At 57.8% G+C, this 23,310-nt stretch overlaps 1 protein-coding gene across 1 annotated transcript; it reads right to left on the bottom strand.

Annotated features, from left to right (window-relative positions):
- Window positions 1-1,150: 1,150 nt before the first annotated feature.
- TOP1MT (DNA topoisomerase I mitochondrial) lies at window positions 1,151-22,939 on the bottom strand. Its single transcript, XM_007166865.2, has 14 exons — window positions 22,835-22,939; window positions 17,214-17,332; window positions 15,003-15,124; window positions 13,995-14,117; window positions 13,330-13,517; window positions 12,529-12,673; window positions 12,093-12,236; window positions 11,666-11,851; window positions 9,721-9,789; window positions 9,334-9,448; window positions 8,716-8,843; window positions 8,151-8,245; window positions 1,805-1,954; window positions 1,151-1,319 (listed from the first exon to the last, which is right to left on the bottom strand). Exons 3-14 carry the CDS (start codon window positions 15,114-15,116, stop codon window positions 1,217-1,219), a joined length of 1,560 nt encoding a protein of 519 aa, XP_007166927.2. The 5' UTR covers window positions 15,117-15,124; window positions 17,214-17,332; window positions 22,835-22,939; the 3' UTR covers window positions 1,151-1,216.
- Window positions 22,940-23,310: the final 371 nt, after the last annotated feature.

Raw genomic sequence — 23,310 nt, 5'->3', positions numbered from 1 at the left:
TTCCCAACAGCACGTCCCGAGTCGGAAGACAACGGAACAATGCTTTGAGAGTTACAACTGAAAATAATTTGCAACCTGTAAGTTTACGCGTATTGAGTCGTGAGTCCAGTGTGACAGTCAGATAACAATATTTTCAGACATGCAAACTGAAATTTTTTCACTGCTGTTCATGAAACTTTTTTTCAGGAGACTACAAAAAGAAGATCCCCAAACACACTAGGAGCTGGGAGACAGGGTGGGGGGGGGGTCCGGTAAACAGGGAATCCACTGCAGACAGTGGCGAGGGCAGGGGGAGCCCCAGGGAATGACACGGATCTGCAGACTTGGGACCACTTAGTTTTCTACACTCTACACTGTAGCCACGATTACTTACTTTTCGTTCCACACAAAACATGCCCGCCCCTAAGGCACCCGGAAGTCCCATCCAAAGGCTCTTCTCTGGTGAGTTTCACCTGGTCTGGGTGTAGATGAGATGCCTCTTGAGCCAGAGACCTATAAACTACAAAGAAAAATTATCTGCCCCCCAACCTAGAATTTGAAAAAAGACACCTCCCAGCCCCTGCCCACCTCCAGCTCCAGGAGCCTGCAGGCAGACCGCAGGCCTGGCTGCGGCAGGGACGTCCCTCCCACCCCGCATCAGTGATGCTCCCGTCCATCCTCAGCCACGCCCACATGTCCCTGGCCACTGAGTGCCACACACCCACCCGAGATCTTTCCCTGTGACTCCAAAACCAGCCCGAGGGTGCGCTGCACCAGGCGGCCTGAGGGCACAGACACCACAACTCCTGCCGGAACTCAGGACAGCCCCACGTGCTGCCAGCTGCGCTCTCGGGGACACGTGGACTCCACCCACCCACCAGGAGAGACAGGCTCAGTGGCACTCAGGGCCCCGCCGTACCATCTGTTGAGGGAACAGGTGCAGCGTGTCTGAGGGGGTCCCTGCCCGGTGCTGGGGCAGTTTGGGAGTGGGAGGCATAGGCCTCTCACGGGACAGTCGGGCCCTCCCCAAGTCAGGGCCTGGGACCAGGCACACAGCCACGCCAGCTCCCAGCCAGGCCAGGGGACACCTGATGGGGGAGGGGACACTTGAAAGCACCCAACCGGGCGTCCGCCACCTTCTGTGTGATGACACAAAAGACACGACTTTGTACAAAATTCCCCAATCTGCTTTAATGGTGAAAAAAAATAAGTTCCAACAAGGCACAGAGATGCTCGTTTAGAATTCAAAGTCTTCGCCTGCCATGTCGAGAGCCCAGGCGAACTTCTCCCTCTGTGTCTTGTTGTAGATCTTCTCCACGGGCACCCCAAACCTCTTACACCTGCCAAGAGGAGACCAGGGTTCTTGGGAGGAGCGGGACAGAGGTCGGGACACCAGGCTGCCCAACCTGCTCCTCCTGGGCACGCCACCCACAGCACGGCCACCAGCCCAGGGCAGCAGGGAGGCAGGAGGACAGGGAGGAGGCAGTGTCCCCCCGTGCAGCCCAGGTGTCCTCCGGGCGGGGTGCTCAGGGAACGCTTACGGGGCACACAGGCGACCCAGTCACCCCACCCGCAGTGGGCAGGCTGGGCTCTCTGTGGCTGGGTGGGCAGCTCGGGGTCCCACCCCAGCCTTCCACGGCCCCAGAGCTCTCGGGCAGAGAGGACCAGTGACCCAGGACTCAGCATTAGACACACCAGCCAGTCGGGTCCCATCACAGGAAGGACCTGTGCTGACCACAGGGCCCAGGGGACTGAACTGGGGCCGCTCAGGGGTCCAGTCCCCTCCTCGGGGTCGCGAGTGGGCACGGCGGCCTGGTCCACGCACCAGGCGACACTGATCCGGGGGTCCAGGTAGTTGAGCTTGGACGTGCCCAGGGCCACCTGCTTGCCCTCCTCCTTGTCCGTGGCCTGCATGCTCAGCCTCCTGAGCTGCTCCTCCAGCTTCTCCAGCAGCCGTCCCCTCTTCTCCAGGAAGCTGGCGAGAGAAGGCGGGGCACAAGCCCCCATGCTGGCCCCACCCAGCTCCACTCAGGCCGGGCGAGCCCGGTGAGCTGGGGAGTCCCAGGGGGCTGGAGCACAGGGCAGACCACCCTCGGCACGAAGCAGGGACCATCCGTCCAGACCTGACTTCACAGGAAGCACCCAAAGGCCACAGGCGAACAGAAAAGGGGGCAAAGGACAGAATCAAATACAAAAGCCTTTTCACATCTGTGAAAGATGCTCAGTCCTTATTCCTACTGTTTCAGAGAAAAGCTGATTTATCAAGGCAGGACCCTCCTTTCACCCTCCACACGCCCTTCCTGAGACGCCAGACAGGGCACCCTGCAGAGGGCACGGGACAGGCACAGCCACGACATCCATGTGCACGTGAACTTCGACCCCAGTCCTTGTTCCAGGAACCCCGGCTCCGAATCCACCTGGACACGTGTGGAAGGACCGCGGGTGGAGGAAACGCCGCAAAGCCTGCGCGGCCCCGACAGACACTACAGCGGAGCGTGAGGCGGTGTCTGTCCCCAGGCTGTGCACAAGGGTGGGCGCAGCCCCAGGCACCGCTCTGCAGTGGCCGCCAGAGCGCCAGCCGAACGCCAATGTGCCAGCGGCAAACGGCAGGCGGCTGCTGATGCCACCAAGCGGGGAGGGGCAGGGGCGCCTCGAGTCCTCCTGGAAGACACACGAGGCTTCCCAGCAGCCGCCTCTGGGGAGCCTCATTTTCCACTGAACGTGAATACCCTTCGGTCTAAAGGCTGGACATTCTCACACACACACCCCACGACTAAAAAGCACCTGCCTGCACCTGAGGAAACTTTCATGCTTTCACAGCCACAGCAGCCGCGAGTAAAAGGGGGCACCCCGCTAGAAACAAGGAAGATGAGGGAAACCACAGACGACTGTGTCCTGGTGGGGCAGACCAGCTCCTGGGAGACACGCCACCAGTGCTGACGCGACAGGGAACACAGGCAAAGCGACTACTCAGCAATTTAAAAACTTCCCACAAAGAACAGCCCAAACCCAGAGGCGTTCACTGGTGAATTCTACCAAGTGGTTAAAGAAGAATTAACTCCAACTCTTCACAAACTTTCACAAAAGAAAAGAGGAGAGACCGCTTCCCGTGTCCCTCCGAGAGCAGCATCACCCTGACACTGAACCAAAGACATCACCAGAAAGCCACACACCATTATCCAGTGTAAATACAGAAGCAAAAGTCCTCATCACAGCAGCAGCAAGCCTAATCCGGGAGGTACAGAAGAGATTCTGCACCACAACCAAACAGGACTTACCCCTGGGATGCAAGAACGAAACACCCGAAATCCAATTAGCGCAACACGGTACCGTCTCAATAGATACAGGAAAAGCATCTGACAAGATCCAACACCTTCCAGGAAAAAAACAAACCTCGACAAAAGGAATAGAAGGGCACGTCCTCACCTTGATAAAGGCACCTAAGAAAACCCACAGCTGACATCCTCCTCTACAGTCAAAGCTCTGCCCGTGAGGTGAGAACAAGACTAGGGGTCTACACACATCACCTGTCCTCAACACTGCGCTGGAGGTTCCAGCCAGAGCATCAGGCAAGAAAAAGAAGTAAGAGGCATCCAGGTTGGAAAGGAAGACGCAAACTATCTCTACCTGAGGATGACATGATCTTAAACCCTAAGGAATCCGCCAAGAAACTGCTAAGGCGAACAGGTGAGTTCAGTGGGGTGCAGGGTGTGAGACCAACCCACACGCATCAACTCTACTTCTATGTGGTCTGCAGAGGACGAGTCAACACAGCAGGCCCGACCAAGCCTGGAGAGAAAGGCCTGCCTACAAGGCTGGATGTCGGGAGGGCGCCCATCTCCCTAACCAGTAAGAAAAGAGAGGCTCACGGAGCCCAAAGTTGTGTACCAACAGTACAGGTCATGCTGAACTCCTGCTTTCCTCCGGAGCCTGGAAGGTTGGGATGTGCAGGCAGAGGGTGCCCACGTGACCTTTCACCGTACAAAGTCACAGCCGTGACCGTGCAGGGTCCTGTGAGTCCTACGGAATCATCGCACCTACAGGGGGTCTGGGGAGTCAGCGGGAAAGTGGGATTCGCTATCACTCGGACCCATGAAACACGGCAAGAACACTGTTCTGGAAAGGAAGGACGAAGGGCTGGGGCAGGACATGCCCTTGGTCCCTGGGTGGCCCAGAGTCTCGCTCGGTGTGCAACAGCAGGAGAGCTGCCGTCTGCTGTGAGAAGGCGAGCCTGGAGATGACAGGTCCAACCCCAGCTGACTGGGCTCGGATCCTCAGGCTGCTTTTGACCGCCATGGCTGAAGCGAGGGGGGAAAATACAGCTCAGGTGATGCCTGGGCTTCTGTTCTCCAGGTGGGAGAAAGGACCCAAAAATTCCCAAAATTGAGCTGTGGATGGGCCAAAAATGTTAAAAGTTTACACTGCTCTCCCCTCCAAGCAGTAAAGCCTGGAACAAAGTTTTAGAAAAGACTGCTGCTCTCCCCTCTCCCCCGCCCCAACCCCCATTCCAGCTGGGATCTTCCCAGGCAGCTGTAACGTTAACCCTGTAAAGGTTTACCTGCTAGGGATTTGAAAAAATTAGCAGTAAGAAAAAGCAGGACAGGGACTTCCCTGGTGGTCCAGTGGGTAAGACTCTGTGCTCCCAACGCAGGGGGCCCGGTTCCATCCCTGGTCAGGGAACTAGATCCCGCATGCGTGCCGCAACTAAGAGTCCGCATGCCGCAATGAAGATCCCACATACCGCAACTATGACCCGGAGCAGCCTAAATAAATTAATTAATATTAAAAAAAAAGAAAAAGAAAAACAGTACAATTCTTGCAATGGCTCTGTATTTTGTGGCTACCGCATCTGGACGTAGAGTAAAAAGCTGACATAAAATGTAAAATGGCTGGAACTTCCCTGGCGGTCCTGCGGTTAAGACTCCGCACTTCCACTGGTCGGGGAACTAAGATCCCACACACTGCACGGCACAGCCAAAAATAAAGGAAAATCCTGTAACTTCATAAATGCCAGAGGAATCATCGCAATCAGAAAGGATGCCCAGGAAAAGTGCCAAGGGGACTCAACAGCCTTGTTCTGCAGCCTGTGGGAGGGTCAGAATTCAAACTCTGAGTGCAGCAAACACATCTCCATAAACGATGGTTTCTTACTCTGATTTTGCCTATTGACATCTCTGGGGAAGGAGACCACGTGAGGAAGGAGGTTCTCCCGAGAGGGAGACACGTCCTGGAGTCCGGAGAGCTGGGTGGATTTCTAACGCGCTCTCGTGAGATGGGACCCAGGCTGGTGACCTTCTGGCCTGACGTGTGCCTTTTGGAGCAGATCAACTTCTAACCTCCAGATGGACAAGCGATGAGGGCTCAGGGAAGCCCTGTGACTTGGACCTGTGGCGTCTCCACTTTGCTGCTGCAGGAAAGCCGCCGGTCTGCTGGGAATCTCGGGTCTTGCTGCCTGCGCCTGACTCTAGGCAGAAACCCAGCACCGTCTGCAGCAGGAGAGCAAGTGGGACGGAGGCTCCAGGACTGGACCTCAGACCCCAGGGTTGTGGCAGATTCAGGACACCCCTTCATGGGACCCTAACCATGCAGACGTAGCTGCTGGCTGGACCTTGGGGTCACCTGCAGATGCCCCCGGGAAAAGGCCTGTTTTTCCGGCGGGGCAGTCAGAAATCACGTGCGCCGGGCCGTGTGCCTCTGATGCAGAGACTGCCCGCGGCCCAGGGTGGATCCTGCACGTGTGCCAGCGGGGGGAGGGGTCACATCACAGGGACAGCTGCCCCAGGGACGCCTCGGCGCTCCACCTGAGACTCTCCAGGTAAGGGCAGCCCGCAGCAGGGGGGCAGGTGGACCCCCAGATGCAGCCCATCTCGTCGCTGCTGCTCACTGGGTCAGCAGGAGGATACAGCCGTGCACACGTGGACGTTACATAAACACGGGAACCTCTGTGAAAACTCCAGAGTCCGTCCCGCCAGCGCCCGGGTGTGGTGTGTTTTTCTCGCCCACCCAGATGCATACCAACGTTTCTCTGTGGCAACACTTCTGCCCCTTGTGCACAAAACCCAGGTGAAAGGTCTGGGAAAGAAAGCAATGCAAAGCTATGATGACTGGCCACGAACATGATTTTGTAACAACGAGGGGGAACACTCCTGAGATCCTGGTCCCTGGGGAGGAGGGCGGCAGCACCGGCTCTGAGCCCAGGGAGTGGGAAGGAGTAGTGCGCAGCGGCCTGAGGACCTGAGAACCGCCCGTGTGTCCTGCCCCTGGGAGGAACCTCAGCTCGATGCCAAGTCCTGGGAATCCTCCTCGCGAATCATGGAACCTGTGGGTGGGCTCGGGGACACGCAACAAAGCCAGCAATGAACAACCATTCCATTTACAACAGCAACGAAAATAAAACACTTTCAAATAAACTTAACCCCCAAAAGTGCAAAACTTGTCCTCCAAAACTTTGCTAAAAGAAATGGAAGAAGAACAGTGCATCTGAAAAGACATCCCAGTGTTCACAGGTTGGACGGCTTGGCCTTGTTAAGAAGGCAGTACTTCCCAAATTGACCTACAGCGTCAACGCATCCCAATCAAAATCCAGGCTGACTTCCCTGCAGAAACTGACCAGCCAACCCTAAAATTCATATGGAGTTTCAAGGGACCCTGAATAGCCAAAACAATCTTTAATGAGAAAACCAAATTGGAGCTCACACTTCCTGATTTCAAACTTACAGGAATCAAGACTGAATGGTACTGGCAGGAAGACAGACAGACAGATGAACGTGAACAGAGCGGAGCCCAGAAACGCCTACCATCAGCTGATCTTCCACAAGGTGTCAAGACCATTCATCTAGTGGGAGCGGTGCTGGGAAAACTGGGTGTCCACATGAGAAAAAATGAAGTTGAATCCTTACCTCACACCATATACAAAAAATAACTCCAAATGGATCAACTACCTAAATGTAAACATTAAAACTATAAAACTCTTATAAGAAAACCTAGAATTGCATCTTTATGACCTCGGGTCAGGCAAAGCCTTATTAGACGTGATACCTAAAGAATAAGCAACGAAAACTAGACTTACCAAGATTTTTGTGCTTCAAAGGAAACTACCAAAAAAGTAAAAAGACAACACACAGAATGGAAGAGAGTCTTTTCAAATCATATATTTGAGGACTTCCCTGGTGGTCCAGCGGTTAAGACTCCACGCTTCCACTGCAGGGGGCGCAGGTTCGATCCCTGGTTGGGGAAGTTCTGCGTGCCACGTGGTGCGGCCAAAAAAAAAAAAAATCATATACTTGAAAAGGTGCTCGTATCTGGAGTGAATAATGAGCTCTTATAACTCAACAGTAAAAAAAACAAAGAACTCACTGAAAAACCGAAAAAGGATTGAACAGACATTTCTCCAAAGACCACACACAAACGCCCAATAAGCAGAGAAAACATCCTCACACATTGTTAGCCATCGGGGAAACGCAAACCAAACCCACACCCGCTGGGCTGTAACCAAAAAGAGGGAAGACGAGAAAAGTGCCAGCGAGGATGTGGAGAAACTGGGACCCAGTGCACGGCTGGTGAGAACGTGAGCGTGGCGGACAACAGGTGGCGCTTTCTTAAAATGCTAAACCTTGGCGCTACAGAGTAACCCAACAATTCTACGACAAAAGTCACGAAGTGGAAACACCCAAATGTCCAGACACATGGACAGTGAAACGTGGTCTGGCCACACAACGGAATATTCGGCGATTGAATCACTGACGGGTGGACCTCAGCAACATTACGCTAAACAAAAAAGGCCAGACAAGGTCCACAGATGGTGGGATTCCATTTGTGCAAATGTCCAGGGGCTGGGGGAGGGGAGGGGGTTTGTCTGCAGTGATGGAAACGCACTAAAATGTACGGTGACGACGGCTGTGCAGCTCTGTGAACGAGCCGGAACCGCTCGCCCGCAGCCAAGAGCCGAGAGCCTCTGAAGGAGAGACCCACGCGGCCCGGAGCTCGGGTGCCCGAGTACAGGCGCTTCTCCTCCTGCACTTCTGCACTGCTTCACCTTTTGGCACAAATATAGTTTGTATTTTTTGAATCAGAAAATATGATTGAAAAGAAAACCAGAGAACTGGGGAAGAGAAAAGCAGGTTCACTGCCAACCCCGTGACTTGGATGGGCTGGGGCCTCCGGACACTTGCCTCTTGGACCTGCTGTCCCCTCTGGATCTGTGGTCGGCCCTTGCCTTCTTCAGCTCTGCCTTGGCCTCGGCCACCTGCTTCACCTTCGCCTCAATCTGCAGAAGAAGAGGGACCCAGTCAGGGCTGCTCCTGCCCGCCCTAGTCCAGCCCCAGGGACCACCGGCCACAGCCTGCAGGCCCAAGGCCCCAAAAGGGCCCAGCTGACCGGGTCCCCTGGGTACCCGTCCGCCCAGTCAGGGTGCCGGAGCGCTGGCCCTGATGGGTCACTCTGCGGCCAGGGGACAGGGTGAGGCCAAGAGGCCCCAGACATACCACCTGCTCCAGCCAGACCCAGCCCCCCTGCTCCGCTGACCTCCCTCCTGGGCTAGAGGCCCTTCCACACCAGAAGGCCGCGCAGGACAGCCTCTGGCCCTCCCTTAGCCGGCTCTCCCCTCCTGGCCAGCACCTGGCCCCGGGCACCCTGATGTGCCCAAGCCCCTCCGAGGGCCGTGCGGTCCCAGGGAGGGCAGAGGAGGGGAGACGCACAGTCGCCCCCAGAGGCCCTCCCGCCACGCCCGCCGCGCACCTTCGACCGAAGGGTCTGCATCGACTTCTCGAAGGTCTTGGGAGTTGCCCGCTGATGGTTGCAGAGAACAGCAACGGCCCGATTTGCTCGGTTGTAAGACAGGATCTTCGCGGCTACGCCGTCTTCAGCTAGAAAACAGGGGCCTGTTACACAGCGGCAGCCACGGGCCAACAGCCGCCGCCGCCCCGAGGAAGGACCTCACAGGACAGGCCTCAGGGTCCGCACCTAGCCCAAGGGCCTCACAACAGGGGCAGAGAAGAGGCCTCCCCAGAGCCCCCCGAGAGCATCGGGCCCACGTCCAGGAGCCCCCGCTGGGGGTGGGAGTGGCAGGAAGAGGGTGGGTTCCCGCACGCGATGGGGGGACACGCAGAGCTGGACAGGGGCTTCAAAACCGACTCTGCGGAGGAGCAGATGCGGAGACCGGGCAGGGGGCCTAACCGTGCGGGTGGCCCCGCAGGGGCGGCTCGGCCTGGGGACCCGCACATCCCTGACCCGTCCCCGCGGGCCAGGGGAGCTCCACTCCGCCCTGGACACCGGCCCCGAGGCATTCCGTACCAACCCAGCAGCCGGGCACCAGCACACAAGCAGGCGCCCTGTCCCCACACCAGGGACTCTCACCTCTGGTCAGCGCTCTCAGCTGGCCCTGCAGGGTGAGGCTGGCGTTGCAGGTCCGGAACACCTTGGCCGTCAGGCCATCCATCAGGTCCTGCAGGTGCTTGTTCAGACTGGCGGTCTGAACACGGGGAAGAAGGTGGGTCTCAAAACGTGGTCTCCTTTGGGGACAGTTTCATAGCACTCTTCCAGGCCCCCCGCCCCACACCTCTGGGTGAAGGAAGCTGGTGGTTAGACAGACGGCCCTCAGCTTTCTCGTGCAAGAGAACATGCCAGTCGGCACTCACGCTCGCGCCGTGGCGTCAGCCTGGCCCTTCTGGACACAGACAGGCTGGGCTGCGCTGGCAGCCCTGGGTCACCCCATCAGCACTGCTCTGAGCCCCCCAGGCTTACGGTCAGTCTGTCAAAGAGCTCAGCCCCAGGGCCTTTGTTCTCCATGAACAGCTGCAGATTCTCGTACACCTGCGGCAGAGAGAAGAAGCCTTTACAAAGACCCCCTCGTGCCCTGGGCAGGAAGAAGCCTCCTGGGGCCGAGGAGATGGAGGTAAACGAGGGGCCCGAAGGGCCAGCTGTGCGACAGAACTGGGAGACCAGCAGACGGGGTTTCTCCCAGGGAGCAGTCAGCACCACCGCAGGGTCACGCGCCACGTGTCCAGGCTGCTGTCCGTCGCGAGACTGGCGCCGTCCCCTCACAACGCACACCCTGGCTCCTTCCTCCGTCACCCGCGCCGGGTCCCTCCAGGTGACCCCACGTCCACAGTCAGACTCGCCCAACACCACAGCGCCTCAGAGGACCTTCAAGGTCCCTTTGTCCAATTTCCCTCCACCCTCACTTTCCTTTCCGTCCTGCTAAGGGAGCGCAAATGTCCTCCCGGCTCGTGTCAGCCTGGGCCTGTCTCTCCATGCCGCTCTGCGTGTGCCCCACAGGGCTGGACACCAGGTGTCCAGCTCCAGAGCGACCAGAACAGCCCCCGCTCTCGGCACCGCGGCCCCCGAGTCCCCCGACTCCTGACTGGGCTAGTGTCTTAGGAAAGTGGCCCCAGCACTCCCTCGCCCTCTGCCACGTGAGGACAGTGAGAAAGCACGGCCACACCAGGAAGGGGCCTCACCGGCTCACAGCCCCCGACTCCAGCCTCCAGACCAGGAGACGGAAACGCTGTTAATGAGGCGCCCAGGCCGGGTACTTTATCAGAGCAGCCCGAACTGAGACACGTGGTGATTATCTTCTGTTACTAAAACCCCTTCTCCTGCCCCAAGGAAAGCCTCTCCCTTTCCTCACCTGTGGCTCCCCACCAATTCATGCCCTGGAACAGATTCCAGATGCCTGGCACGCCGTGCAGCCCCTCCCGAGTGGGCGTTTCTCTGTCACCCCCGACAGTCTCCCCAGACTTCCCGTTCTGTGTGCGGGCAGCCATGTCTGTGTGGAAGGTGTGTGTAAGTTGCAGGTGGTCAGTGTTGGGTCTGCTCTCGTTGCTATGACACCGGGCCCACCCAGACGGAGGCCAGGGCGACTGACACTCTAGGGCTCGTCACTCCAGAAGGAGTGGAAATCCTGATTTCCCTTCAGAGCCCTCTGCAAGCCAGAGACTTAACCCCCCGCGCCACCCCCCCCACGACTTCATCCGCCCCTCCACCGGCAGGGGCGAGGCCAGGCGCCGTGGGCATGGCGGTCAGCCAGCAGGCTCAACCCCTGAACGAACCTCTTCGTTCACAGAGGGGAGACCGGGGACACCGCCAGAGTGACCACAGCGAGCTGCACGCCCAGCGGCCAGAAGACCCTTCCCAGGCGCGTTGGGGTGAACAGTGCCCCCCGCAAATTCACGTCCTTCCCAAAGCTTCGAAACATGACCTTTTTCGGAAATGGGGTCTTTGCAGATGCAATGAGTCAAGATGAGGTCACAGTGTGTGTCGGGGGGCCCTCCGACAGGACCGTGTCCTCACAAAAAGAGAGACAGACGCGCGGGGACAACGGAGGCAGAGCTGCACTGCTGCAGCCTCGAGCCAACGCGCCAGGATGCATGGGCACCTCCAGATGCCAGGGGGCCTGGAAGGTTTCTCTCCAGAGCCCCAGAGGGCGCACGGCCCTGCCAACACCCTGCTCTCGGAATCCTGGCCTCTAGAATGCCACCCTAACCCACCAGGAGAGCAGTGGCAGCGCTGGCGCCTTGGAGGGCAGGTCCAGTTCGGCCTCCGGGTGTTTGGCCCTGCCGCCACGCCTGACGGGACAGGCAAATGGGCCTCGTGGCCCTGCGCCTTCCCCTGATGCTCCCCGAAAGAGAGCACCCAGATCTCAGGGGCGAGCGTGGGGCACGACCCACCGCCCACACCAGCCACTCACCGGCTTCTCCACCGGCACTCTGTTGTAGTAGCGGATCGAGTCCTTTCCCAGGAAGTCGAACTCCACGACGTATGGGCGGCCATCGGCCTCTGGGTGCAGCCGGATGTGTTCCACGCGGAGTGAGCAACAGCCCACCGTGTCAGCCGTCTCGCCCTCCTCCTTCTCGTGCCCGGCTCGCAGCGCCAGCTGGGCGGACGGGGCCCATCAGGGCGCGCCGCACACACGGACACGCCCCCTCGGGCACGCAACGTACAGGCGGGCGCACACACGTACGCACTCAGGCACACACCCACCCCTCCACCTGCCCGAGGCTCCGGCTCAGGACACACGAGCCCCACGGTCCCCCCAGCTGCCCGTCCAACCGGGTCTTTGAGACCGACTGGAGCATCTGCGAACAGCAGGCAGGAAAGCCTGGAACCATCCGCACCTTGTCGATGAAATAAAGGGCCACAGCGCGTTGTCTCGCCTTCATTTCTGGGGACTTCCAGTCGGCCTGGTACTGAGAACGGATCTCGCCCACAACCCCTTTCAAGCGCCGAGCCACTTCATACTTCTCCCAGTCTCTCTCGCCCTAACGAAGGGAGCGAGTAGCAGAGAAAACCCTGGTGATCCCTTCAAACAGGAAACTGCCGACTCTCCTCCCGGGCCCGCTCTCACCTGCTCGGCTCAGGGCCGGGGGCAGACTCCAAACTCAGCGAAATTTAAAGAGAGTGTAAATCTAAATTCCTTGTTTTTTAATTAAGACAAATGGCCGCTGGACACAATATCACTTCAAAACTGGCCTGCTAATGCCTATGACCTCAGGGACTCCCTGCCAAAGCGGTCCGGCCCCAGCAGGGGGCAGCGGGTCAGAGCCGGCTCACCTTCAGCTTGGAGCTGGGGTTCAGCATGATGTACTTGATGGAGTTCTGCACGTTCTCTGTCCACGCCGCCAGCCACGTGACCGTGCGGTCACACCGCACCTCCTTCCACCGGTGACCTACCGGAGGCTCAGGTACTTTGGAGTCCCTGCAGCAGGAGAGTGACCCAAACCCGACAATCCAAGACCCTGCTCCCTGAAACACCGGCCAAACGCCGCCGCCTCCTGCGACTGCGCTGGCACTGCAGGTGCCTCCTCGCCCAGGCCACACCCTCGCGTCGCGGCCTCTGTGTCGCCAGGCATGTGAGGGGCTCGCTCAGAGCTGCTCCCACACGTGAACCGGGACGGCCACCCCCAAGGCCACACACATTGCCAGCTCGGCAGCTCCACGGGACACAAGCCGCCACTGGGCTCCCGATGGGCCCGGGCTCCCAGGATGCCTCTGGCAACCCAGCCCGGCCGTGGTCCACGCAGCGGAGGAACAGAAGCTCCTGCTGGAGCGCAGCCCGTAAGTTCCAAACGCTCATGGGTTACTAGCCCATCTCGATCACCTGAACTATGGAAAACTCTGCTGGAAGGACACGGACATGCTTTCTTGGTGGAGTGAAATCTCAAGCAAGGGGCAGAGTGACAAGGGCTGGTTCAGCAAACAGCACATGGGCTGCCGCAGAGCGTCCATCTGTGGGGAAGGTGCCCTCCCACCCGGCCCACAGAGCCTGGAGTGACGGAGACACACCCTGCATCGGGCCCCACTCCCCGGGTGAGAGGCGGGACCAAACACCACCACCCCCCGCCCCGCGCGCACCTGCTGCAGTTGATGGTCACGTCCTCCGGCAGGACCCTCCTCTTCAGCATCCCCATCTTGGGGTGGTCGCCGCGGCCCCGGAACAACCCAGGGGGCTCGGTCTTGAAATTGCCGATCTTCTCTCGGTGCCCGTCCAAGATACAGTAGCCGAACTCTTGCTGAAGTTTTTCCGCCTCTTCTTTGAGCTTCTGCGTTCATAGAATAGCGTGTAGGCATTAGCGGTGAAGAGACAGGACGAGCCTGGTGCCCACGGCTCGTCACAGCCCCTTCACTGCTGCGGGAGCCCGGGAGGCCCAGCAAGGCAGGCGGGCCGAGCGCAGGGCGGGGCGCCCGCCCCCCCGCTCCCGGCCGCAGCTGTGCTGGTCCACTGTCACCACGGAGCACGACCTACAGAGCCACTGGTTCACATGGCGGGGCCACTGTCCCCCCGTGCTCTGGTTGGACGGAGCACTTTCTAAATGCGTTTAGGGGCACGTAACTCAAAAGTGTCTGACAATAACGGAGCGGAATCAGAGGCCCCTTCACCACACCCTGTCGGGGTCTCGTCTAGAACAATCCCACAGGAACGGCTTTTGTGAGAGGAGGGGGTCGTCTTCTGCATACCAGCAGCCTCCCACGCAAGGCCCCGGGGGCCCAAGCCAGACTGAGCCCCAGAGCAGCCCGACCTGCTTCTCCTCCTTGGACAGGGCCTTCCGGGCAGCCGTCCTGTCCACAAAGTATCTGTGGATCTCTGTGAAGTCGCACTTGTCCAGGTGCTTGATTACTTTCCTCTCTTCTGCTGTCATTTCCTGCCCCAAAATCAGACACACGTTCTCAACATCCAACACAGGCAACGGTCACAGGGGCAGCGGGGACCCTCCCCCACCGCGGCAGGGGGCCACTCCACAGGGAACGGTGACATCCCAGAAGCAGGAGGAGCAGACTCTGGGCAAAGACACCAAGGCCATCCTGACCAGCAGCCTCTCCAGCTATCCCCCAAAGAGAGCCTTTTCAGGCAGGTGGCCCAGGTGTGCAGGTGGACAGGCGGAGAGCTGAGGCCCCGGTGCTTCCTCCTAGCGGCCTTCTGAGTTGGGCCACGTGGCCGCATCTGAAGAACCGCCCCCTCTGGCTGCCGCGTGGGCTGTGCATGGCACTCACCACCAGGGAAGTCGGCCCACCGCCCCATGCGCGGTGGGAACGCACACGTGCTTGGCGGTCCCCAGTCCAGCCACACGCAGACAGCCCGCAGCCCCACCATCCCCCAGGTCCCTGCAGAGGTAGGTGTGAGGCCGCACCACACCGGGCAGCAGAACCCAGGTGCCCACCAGCCGGGAAGAGGACACACGTGGCGCTGGTGTCCTGCCCAAAGCAGCTGGAAGGGGGTCTGGGCTGCGCTTTCTCGGGGCAGAGTCCACAGGTGTAGCCAAGATGAGTGGAGACGCGCACAGAACCCAGTTTTTTTTTAATGAGAAAAGAAAAAACGACTAGCACCTTATCTTCAGATAGCTTCCCAACGAGTATCTCTGTTTCCTGGGGGCCAGAAAATGCCACTCCTGGCACCCCTCAACCTCCCTTTCCTGGAGATTCCAAGCCTGGCTCCGCCTGCCCTTCCAGCCACTGGAGAGAAGTGAGGGCGGGCAAGCGTCTGACAGCAGCAGGCCGACACCAAGAGACCAGGGCCGCGCAGCACGTACCTTCCGCCAGTCGCTAAAGAAGTTGTTCTGGAAAACTTCTTTTGTTGTATATTCGTGATCCAGCATTTTCCCATAAAACGTGGCGACCTCCTCAGCTGCTAAGCTCAAGTTCATGGGCTTCCCTGCAGACGCCGGAAGACACACTGATTTAGGGCGCCGACCCTGCCTCACCCTCCGGCCCACAACATCCTGCTCCTTAAGTCGCGCTTTGTTACACACGTTGTATTATATCGTAACATGGCTGACTTTTAGTAGTTCAGGAGAAGGCTCTAAATTTAAGAAGACAACCACACCCGTGCACAGGCGCGGCTGTGAGCGTCCTGGAGCCCAGGCCAGGCCTTTGCAGAAGGCGTCAACGGCCAGAGCTGCTCACGTTTATACTGCTTTAATGATTTATTTTGCTGCTACACTTACATGGAAATTTACAGTTCAAAAACACGAGAAGTTTTAGGACACACATCGCCACGTAATGTAAAAATAAAACAAAAGTTAAGGCTCCAAAGCAGAAAGATGTGAATAACTGTAGGAGCTGCAACCTTTTAAACACCCTCCCATTTGCACAATGACTTCCGACATTTTACTCCAAGAATCAGTGTTAGAGACGGCTCAGTGGGCAGAGATCCAGCAGAGCAGCGCGAAGGCCGGGGGGGGGGGGGGGCGGGGGGCGGGGGCTTTCACCACGGAGTTCTCTAAACTCTTGTGTACGTTCGAAAATTTTTATCACAAACGTTGGAAAAACAAATATGCGTTACTTTGATAATAAGAAAAGGCACTTGTGATAAAACAGCACAATTCTTCCCCAAACCAGCTTCTCGGGAGGACAGAGAACTAGCTGAGCAGCCAAAGCCCAAGGGGCTCAGCTCCTGCCCTGCGAGCGCCCCCTCCCATGGCTGGGCCGCCCAGGTGCCCACGAGGCACAGGGCAGGCTCTGACAGTCACGGAATCTAGTCTAGCTCGGAAAACCAGATTCTAAACCAACACCCACATCGATGAAGTCGCAGTTAACGAAGAAGAAGCGTGGCTGTGTGTGCTGCCCGTGTGTCCCCCAGGGACAGGCACGTGTGACCCAGCAGGAGCCCACGGGGTCACCAGATCCCCCAAGGAGGCGAGCACTACAAGAGCCCCAGAGAGAGAGGAGGGGAAGGAGGGGAGGCAGTCCTCCCTGCTGTCCACAAAGGCCTCCCTGTGGCAGCGCCTTGCAGGAGCTGGGACAACTTGCCAGCGACCAAGGCTGGCCTGTGTGCAGTGCCCGCGCATGCCCTGCCGAGGGCCTGGTCTGACCCAGGAGAGGCGGAGGGCCGCCTTAAAAAGGCTTACCCTAGCAGAGATGCAGAAAATGGGGGGAAACAGGTCAAACTAGCAGCACAAAACTAAGCAGAAGGGGCTTCCCTGGTGGCGCAGAGGTTAAGAATCTGCCTGCCAATGCAGGGGACATGGGTTCGAGCCTTGGTCCGGGAAGATCCCACATGCCACGGAGCAGCTAAGCCCGTGCGCCACAACTACTGAGCCTGCGCTCTAGAGCCCGCGCGCCGCAACTACTGAAGCCCGCGCGCCTAGAGCCCATGCTCCGCAACAAGAGAAGCCCTGCTTGCTGCAACTAGAGAAAAGCCCACGCGCAGCAACGCAGCCAAAAAAGTAAACAAAAAAAAAAAACAACTAAGCTGACGCTCCTAACCAGAGGGGTGGAGAGAATGAGGGCCAGAGGCCAGGGAAGGGACAGTGAGGGGTCGGGCCAGTCAGCACATGCCCACGGTAACAGCTGGGAGACCGCAGGCAGCTTGCTCCAAACACCCAGGGACCCAGAGACTCAGGCCCTCACCCAGAAGGTCCTCCTGGATGTAAGCCCACGTGGGCCATGCCAGTACAGCAGGAAGGCAGGGGTGGCAGAACCAAGCTGGGCGAGTTCAAGGACACCACCTGGTTCATCGGGCACTGGATGTGCAGCCCCCGCGCCCCCAAGCACGGCAGTTCTGAGAGGGTGCCAGGCTGCAGATGAGCAGGGCCCCCCTGATGTCTCAGGGAGCCTCTGAACTGCAGACTTGGAAGCAGCCTGGCCTGGCTCCTGAGCAAAGGGCCAGTGTCTCCCAGGTGCACGGGTCAGCCCAGACCCTGGTGGGAAAGCCACCAGCGGAGCAGGCCTGGGTGGCCACCAGTTACCAGGTGCAGAAGGTCCCTGGCCACAGTCACTCGAGCCACCCAGGCAGTCCTCACCATCATAGTAGAAGCAAACTCCCTCAGGAAGCGGCTCGTACGGGGGTACGAACCACGGGCCTCTGTGCTCCAGCTGCGTCCACTTCACGCCGCCTGGGCTCTCCTTCTCCTCTTCCCACCTGGAGGACACACGAGAAGGTTCCGACTCTCACGCTGCACCTGCGCGCAGGTCCTCCCCGCGCATCCCTCTGGACGCCCCGTGACCACCTCCCAGCTGAGCTAGGTAAGGAACAGGAGGGGTCATCCCACTAGGCGTGTGGGGACTGACCCTGCCTGACCTCAGACCACGCCTCTCGTTAAACAACCACACCTCCCTGACCCAGAGGGAAAGGGGCAGAGAGGCTCCCCCAGCTGGGTCCCTTCAGGGCCGCCCCAGAGTCCCCAGGTCTGGCTCCAACCTACTTTCCCAATCTTGTGCAACTGTAATTCACAGCTCTTTTTGGAATGCAGCTAGTGAGGGTGCACCAGCGAAGCGGCCACTGCAACCCAGCTCCACACTCGGGCCCGACCCCTCTGTTCCCAGGACGCTGTCCCTCCCACCCCCACCAGCAGAGCCCGAGCCCCCAGAGGCAGACAGGACTCCGTGATCATGGCAAGTCTCTGGCCCCTGGCTGTAGAGTGGAAGTACTGATAGGACTTAGGTCACAGAAGGGGACCAGTTAGACCGCAGTGAGACGCCATCTGGAAGCACTCAGTTAATGACGTCAGAACTCCAACAGGAACCCTGAGCGCAGCCCCGTGCGGGTGTGAACCCACCCTGCTCTTTGGAAAGGTGGCATTTCACGCACAGGAGATCCCCACCTCCCTCGCGCTATTCCACACCGGCCACAACTCACCCCCCATGTGACCACAGGGCCTCTGCCCACATCCCCCAGGAAAGAGCTTGGGAGCACTGTGGGCAGAAGCAAGCCTCAGCTCGGAGCACAAAAGCCACTAAGAGGAACTGATCACGGGCTACGTGCCCGTGAAGAGAATGAATGGACCAAAGCTCCTGGAAGTGGAGGAACTGAGAATCCAACATGGAATGAGAGGCCAGTGTGAGACCACACACATGTCAAGTCCAAAACCAAACACTAGGGTGCTTAGGCTAGGCACAGCTACATGAGCAACAGAGCTTACCAAAACAAAACAACAGTGGGGGAAGAAACTCCCAAATGGGGGCCCCCGGGGGAGCAGGGGTGAGACGGGGCACGTGTGGTCCAGCGGTAAAGAAACGGCACGTGCTGCATCTGTGGTCTCAGATCCCGTTTGGGGAAACCGAAGAGCAACGTGCGATCCTATCCCGCCCAGATGCAGCCGTCAGATGTCGGGGAGGAGCAGGGATACGCCCTTCCTGAGCCTCCGCCCAAGGTCTTCGGCCACCTTACCGGACTCAGCTTACGACCCTCCGCCGGGTCTGGGGGCCTCGGGGGGGCGTCGGGCGCACCCTGCGCTCCGCCCTCCGAAGCCCCGGCAGCGAGAACCTCCCCACCATGTGCAAAGGCCCAGCGCACCCGCCCTGCCCCTCATCTTCGGGCAGGCCCCGCCCCGCCCCGGCGCACTTGGCGGACTCGGCGGGTGAACACGGACCGCGCCGGCCTCCTGGGGGCCGCACAGCGGCACTGGGCAGGGCCAGGGCGGTTCCGCGCGGTCCCTTGTCCCCGCCTTGCTCCTGCGCCCGCTTCCCTGTGCTCTCGGGCCAACCTCCTGACGCTGCAGACAGGCCCTGGATTCAAGTCCAGTCCCGCCGACCCCTCCGTCCCGAAGCTCTGGCCCAGAGCTGCGGGACGCTCACGCGGCCCCATGACCGGCCCGAGGCTCCTCCCGGAAGGCCGCCTGGGAGCGGCGCGAGGGGCCGGCACAGGGCTTCAGCGCTTGCCCACCTCCCTGCGCCCCCCAGCTCCCGAGGGCACCCCGTGGGTCCTCCGTGATCACACGCTCGCCCGGCACACCAGGCCAGACATGGAAGAGGGGCACTTCCACGCTGTCAGAGGGCCTGACAGGTGAAGCTGTGTAAGGGTACAATGTGCAAACACCAGGGGCGCCTTCCATCCAGGCCCACGCGGCCTCCTGCAAGTCCTGTAACACAATCACTGCAGACCAGCCCCTCACCTCTCACCCCTGTGCAGCTGAACCCTCCCTCCCGCACTCACTGTCCTGGGTTTGACCCCCGCTTCCGCCCTGGGCAGCATGATCCAGCTGCAAGCCCTCCAGGGCCAGGCCTGGTCTGCAGCAGGCCACGATGCCCGTCTGCGGGCCCTGAGCCAGCAGTGGACAGGGCTCCACCATCTGTCAACCCTGGGCAGGTGTCCAGCTCTCCTGCATCTGTAAGACGCAGCTTAGGGGCTGTGGGAAGCGGACACGCGCCCACCTGTCAGGGTCCGCCCAGCGAGTGCGCAGCAGGCCCAGGCACGCCTGCCATGCCTCCTGCCACCAAAGGGATTCAGCAGAGGCACGCCCACATCCTCTCTCACCCCCACATCCTCTCTCACCCCCACTACTGCCACCAATTCCTCAGTCCCCGCGGACATCTGGTGGCTGAAGCACTGGCACACAGCTGCATGGCTGCAAGGGCTGGATCTCAGCACCCAGGCGGGCCATGGCGGCGGTCACCACCGTTTTGGAATAAGCCACGCAGCCGCTGGCTGGACATGCCTTAGGACTGCAGCAGCTGACACTCCTTAAGGCCCACCTTCTGCCAGGCGTGCTTAGAGACCTTGCATATATTCTCCCTTATAATCCTTCTAAAATCAGGACGTACATTCTAGCCCAGGCCCACTGTTCCTTCCACAGAATGCTGAGGCCACTGTGTTTTAAATTCAGACTGTGCAATTTTGTAAACGGGAATGTGGCGGGACAAAAACCGCAAGATCTCTAAAGAGATGCAGAAAAAGCAACTGACAAAAAAATCCAACACCCTTTCACGATAAAAGCAAAAAGCCACACTCAACAAACTAGGATGGAGGGAACCTCCTCAACCTGAGACAGAGCAGCTAAAGACCCCACAGCCACACCATACTCAAAGGTGCCATGGCCCCAAGATCAGAACTGGACACTGCTATTCAACACGGTCCTGGAGGTTCTAGCCAGAGCACAGGGGCAAGAAAGCGACATAAAAGGCATCCAAATTTGAGAGGAAGAAGTAAACTGTCTTTATTGCAGATGGCAGGATCTTGTGTATAGAAAACCCACAAGATTCTACAACAAAAAAAAAATTACTAGGGCTAATAAATGAATTCAACGAAGTCGTGGGGTACAATATCAATATACAAAAATTGCTTTTCTTTCTTTACACCTGCAGTGAATTACCTGAGAAGAAAATTACAAAACAACTCCATTTACAGTAGTACCAAAAAAAGAAAATAGCTAGGAGTGAACTTAACTAAAGAAGTAAAAAATCGGGGGCTTCCCTGGTGGCGCAGTGGTTGAGAGTCTGCCTGCCAATGCAGGGGACACGGGTTTGAGCCCTGGTCTGGGAGGATCCCACATGCCGCGGAGCGACTAAGCCCGTGAGCCACAATTGCTGAGCCTGCGCGTCTGGAGCCTGTGCTCCACAACGGGAGAGGCCACGATAGTGAGAGGCCCGCGCACCGCGATGAAGAGTGGTCCCCACTTGCCGCAACTAGAGAAAGCCCTCGCACAGAAACGAAGACCCAACACAGCCATAAATAAATAAATAAATAAATAAATAAAATTAAAAAAAAAAAGAAGTAAAAAATCTGTACACTTTAAACTACAAAACATGCTGAAAAAAATTAAAGAAGATCTAAGTAAATGGAAAGTCATCCCATATTCATGGATTGGAAGACTTCATTTTGCTAAGATGGCAATATTCCCCAAAGTGATCCACAAAAAAACCCAATCCCCATCAAAAGGCTGGCTTCTTTGCAGAAATTGACAACCAATCCTAAAATTCACATGGAAATACAAGCCACCCAGAATATCCAAAACAATCTTGAAAGAGAAGAACAAGGTTAGAGGACTCACATTCTGATTTAACAGGGACTTCCCTGGTGGCGCAGCGGTTAAGAATCCACCTGCCAATGCAAGGGACACGGGTTCGATCCCTGGTCTGGGAAGATCTCACATGCTGCAGAGCAACTAAGCCTGTGCACCACAACTATTGAGCCCACACGCCACAACTACTGAGCCCACACGCCGCAACTACTGAAGCCTGCGAGCCTAGAGCCCGTGCTCCGCAACAACAGAAGCCACTGCAGTGAGAAGCCGGCACACCACAACGAACAGTAGACCCCGCTCGCCACACCTAGAGAAAGCTCGTGCACAGCAACGAAGACCCAACGCAGCCAAAAATAAATTTTTTTTTAAAAAAGTACAAGCAAGGAAAAATAAAACAGCTAAAGTGGACTCATCAAAATTTCAAACCTTTTGTGCTTTAAAGGACACCATCAAGAAAATGAGAAGACAATCCACAGGAAGGGAAAAAATGTTTGCAAATCATGTATCTGATGAGTCTGTGTTTAGAATACATAAAGAACACTTACATCTCAACAATAAAAAGACAAATAACCCAACTAAAAAAAAACAGACAAAGAAACTGATCAGACATTTCTCCAAAGATATACAAATGGTCACTAAGCACAAAAGATGCTCAACATCCTTACCCATCAGGGAAATCCAATTCGAACCCACAATGAGAGACCACTTCACACCCACCCACTTCATAAGCCAACACATGTCTCCTCATACTAGCAACTCCACAAAGAGTACCCCATTTCACATATAAGAGAAAAAAGGCTCAGAAAATCTAATTTCCCCAGAATCATATCGTTGCTGAAAGCAGGAGCTGACACCAGTAAAGACCATTCTGATCCCAAAGCTGGCAGCCCCACCTGTGGTCTCTGCTGCACCCCTTCACAAGGTGTGAAACAGCACTGACCAGCAGAAATGTGACACAAGCCACAAGTGAATTTTAAACCGATTTGATTTTTTGCAATATACTTAATTTCAACCAAAATATTTAAAATATTGTCACTACAATGTGTGATCAATATAAAAAATGAGTGAGTTCACATTCTTTTTTCCTACTATTTGAAGTCAGCATGCACTTTACACCCCCAGCATGTCCCCACCGGGACCAGCCACGTCTCAGGAGCTCACAGCCACGAGTGGCTGGCGGCTGCAGGCTGGACGGCCCAGGAGGAATGGTTAAGACGGCAGTGTCCAATGTGTGCTCCTCTGCTTAGTGTCCCTGTGACCATGGCCAAGTTACTTAACCTCTCTGTACCTCAGTTTCCTAACCTGGTAAGTGGAGATAACAGCACCTACCTCGCCAAGGACTGGCCAAAAGCAATGGAGACACAGAGCAAGTGCATCAGGGACGCTGGTTCTCACTAGCACCCGGTAACGCCTACATTTCAAAGCTGCCCCCGCACTACAGCATTTTGGTGTTACCCACCACGCCTCCCCGACAGGCCCACAGCTGGCAGCAAAAGCCAACACATACAGCCACCTTCTCTTTACGCCCACACGTGGGCGTGAAAGAGACCGCGGGTGGGGGTGGGGCAGAGGCGGGCCGAGGGCCCGGGGCGGGGCTACAGGGGTGGTGACGGGGTGAGGGGCGGGGCACGGCCTGCAGGGGGTGGCGATGGGCAGTGGGGGCGGGGCCGGCGCGGGCGTACCATCTCCACCTGCCTTCTCCCTCCTCCTCCGGCCCTTTGGTGGCCTCGTGGTCCCTTTTCCTGTCTCTCCCTCGGGACGTTGCATCGACCGGCTCCTCCTCTTCGTCTCTGCCCTGCTCCAGGCCACACCGACTTCTCTCCTCTCTCCGTCGCTTCTCCCACCGCACATCCTTCCCGGGCCGGCCCAGTCCACGCCTGACGGCCCTCTCCGCCCGCCCATCCCTCCCCAGCTCCCCATCCCCTTGTCTCCGTTCCTTTGCTTCCGGAGCCCCTGCCCCGCCTGCGTTGCCCTTCTTCCTTTTTTTGACTTTTCTGGAAACCACAGTCACTGATGCGGGCTCGTTACCAGCACCACATTTTTCATTTTCTTCTTTCTTAATTTCTCCAGCCCACATGTCTTTCCCCTCCTCGACCTCACCTCGTAGCTGCTTCCTCCCCACCAACTCTCCCACCTTTTTGGTGTAGGCTAGCTGCCC

The sequence above is a fragment of the Balaenoptera acutorostrata genome, chromosome 17, assembly GCF_949987535.1.
Source record: "Balaenoptera acutorostrata chromosome 17, mBalAcu1.1, whole genome shotgun sequence".
Lineage (NCBI taxonomy): Eukaryota > Metazoa > Chordata > Mammalia > Artiodactyla > Balaenopteridae > Balaenoptera > Balaenoptera acutorostrata.
This window is presented reverse-complemented; position numbering and strand designations above follow the sequence as displayed.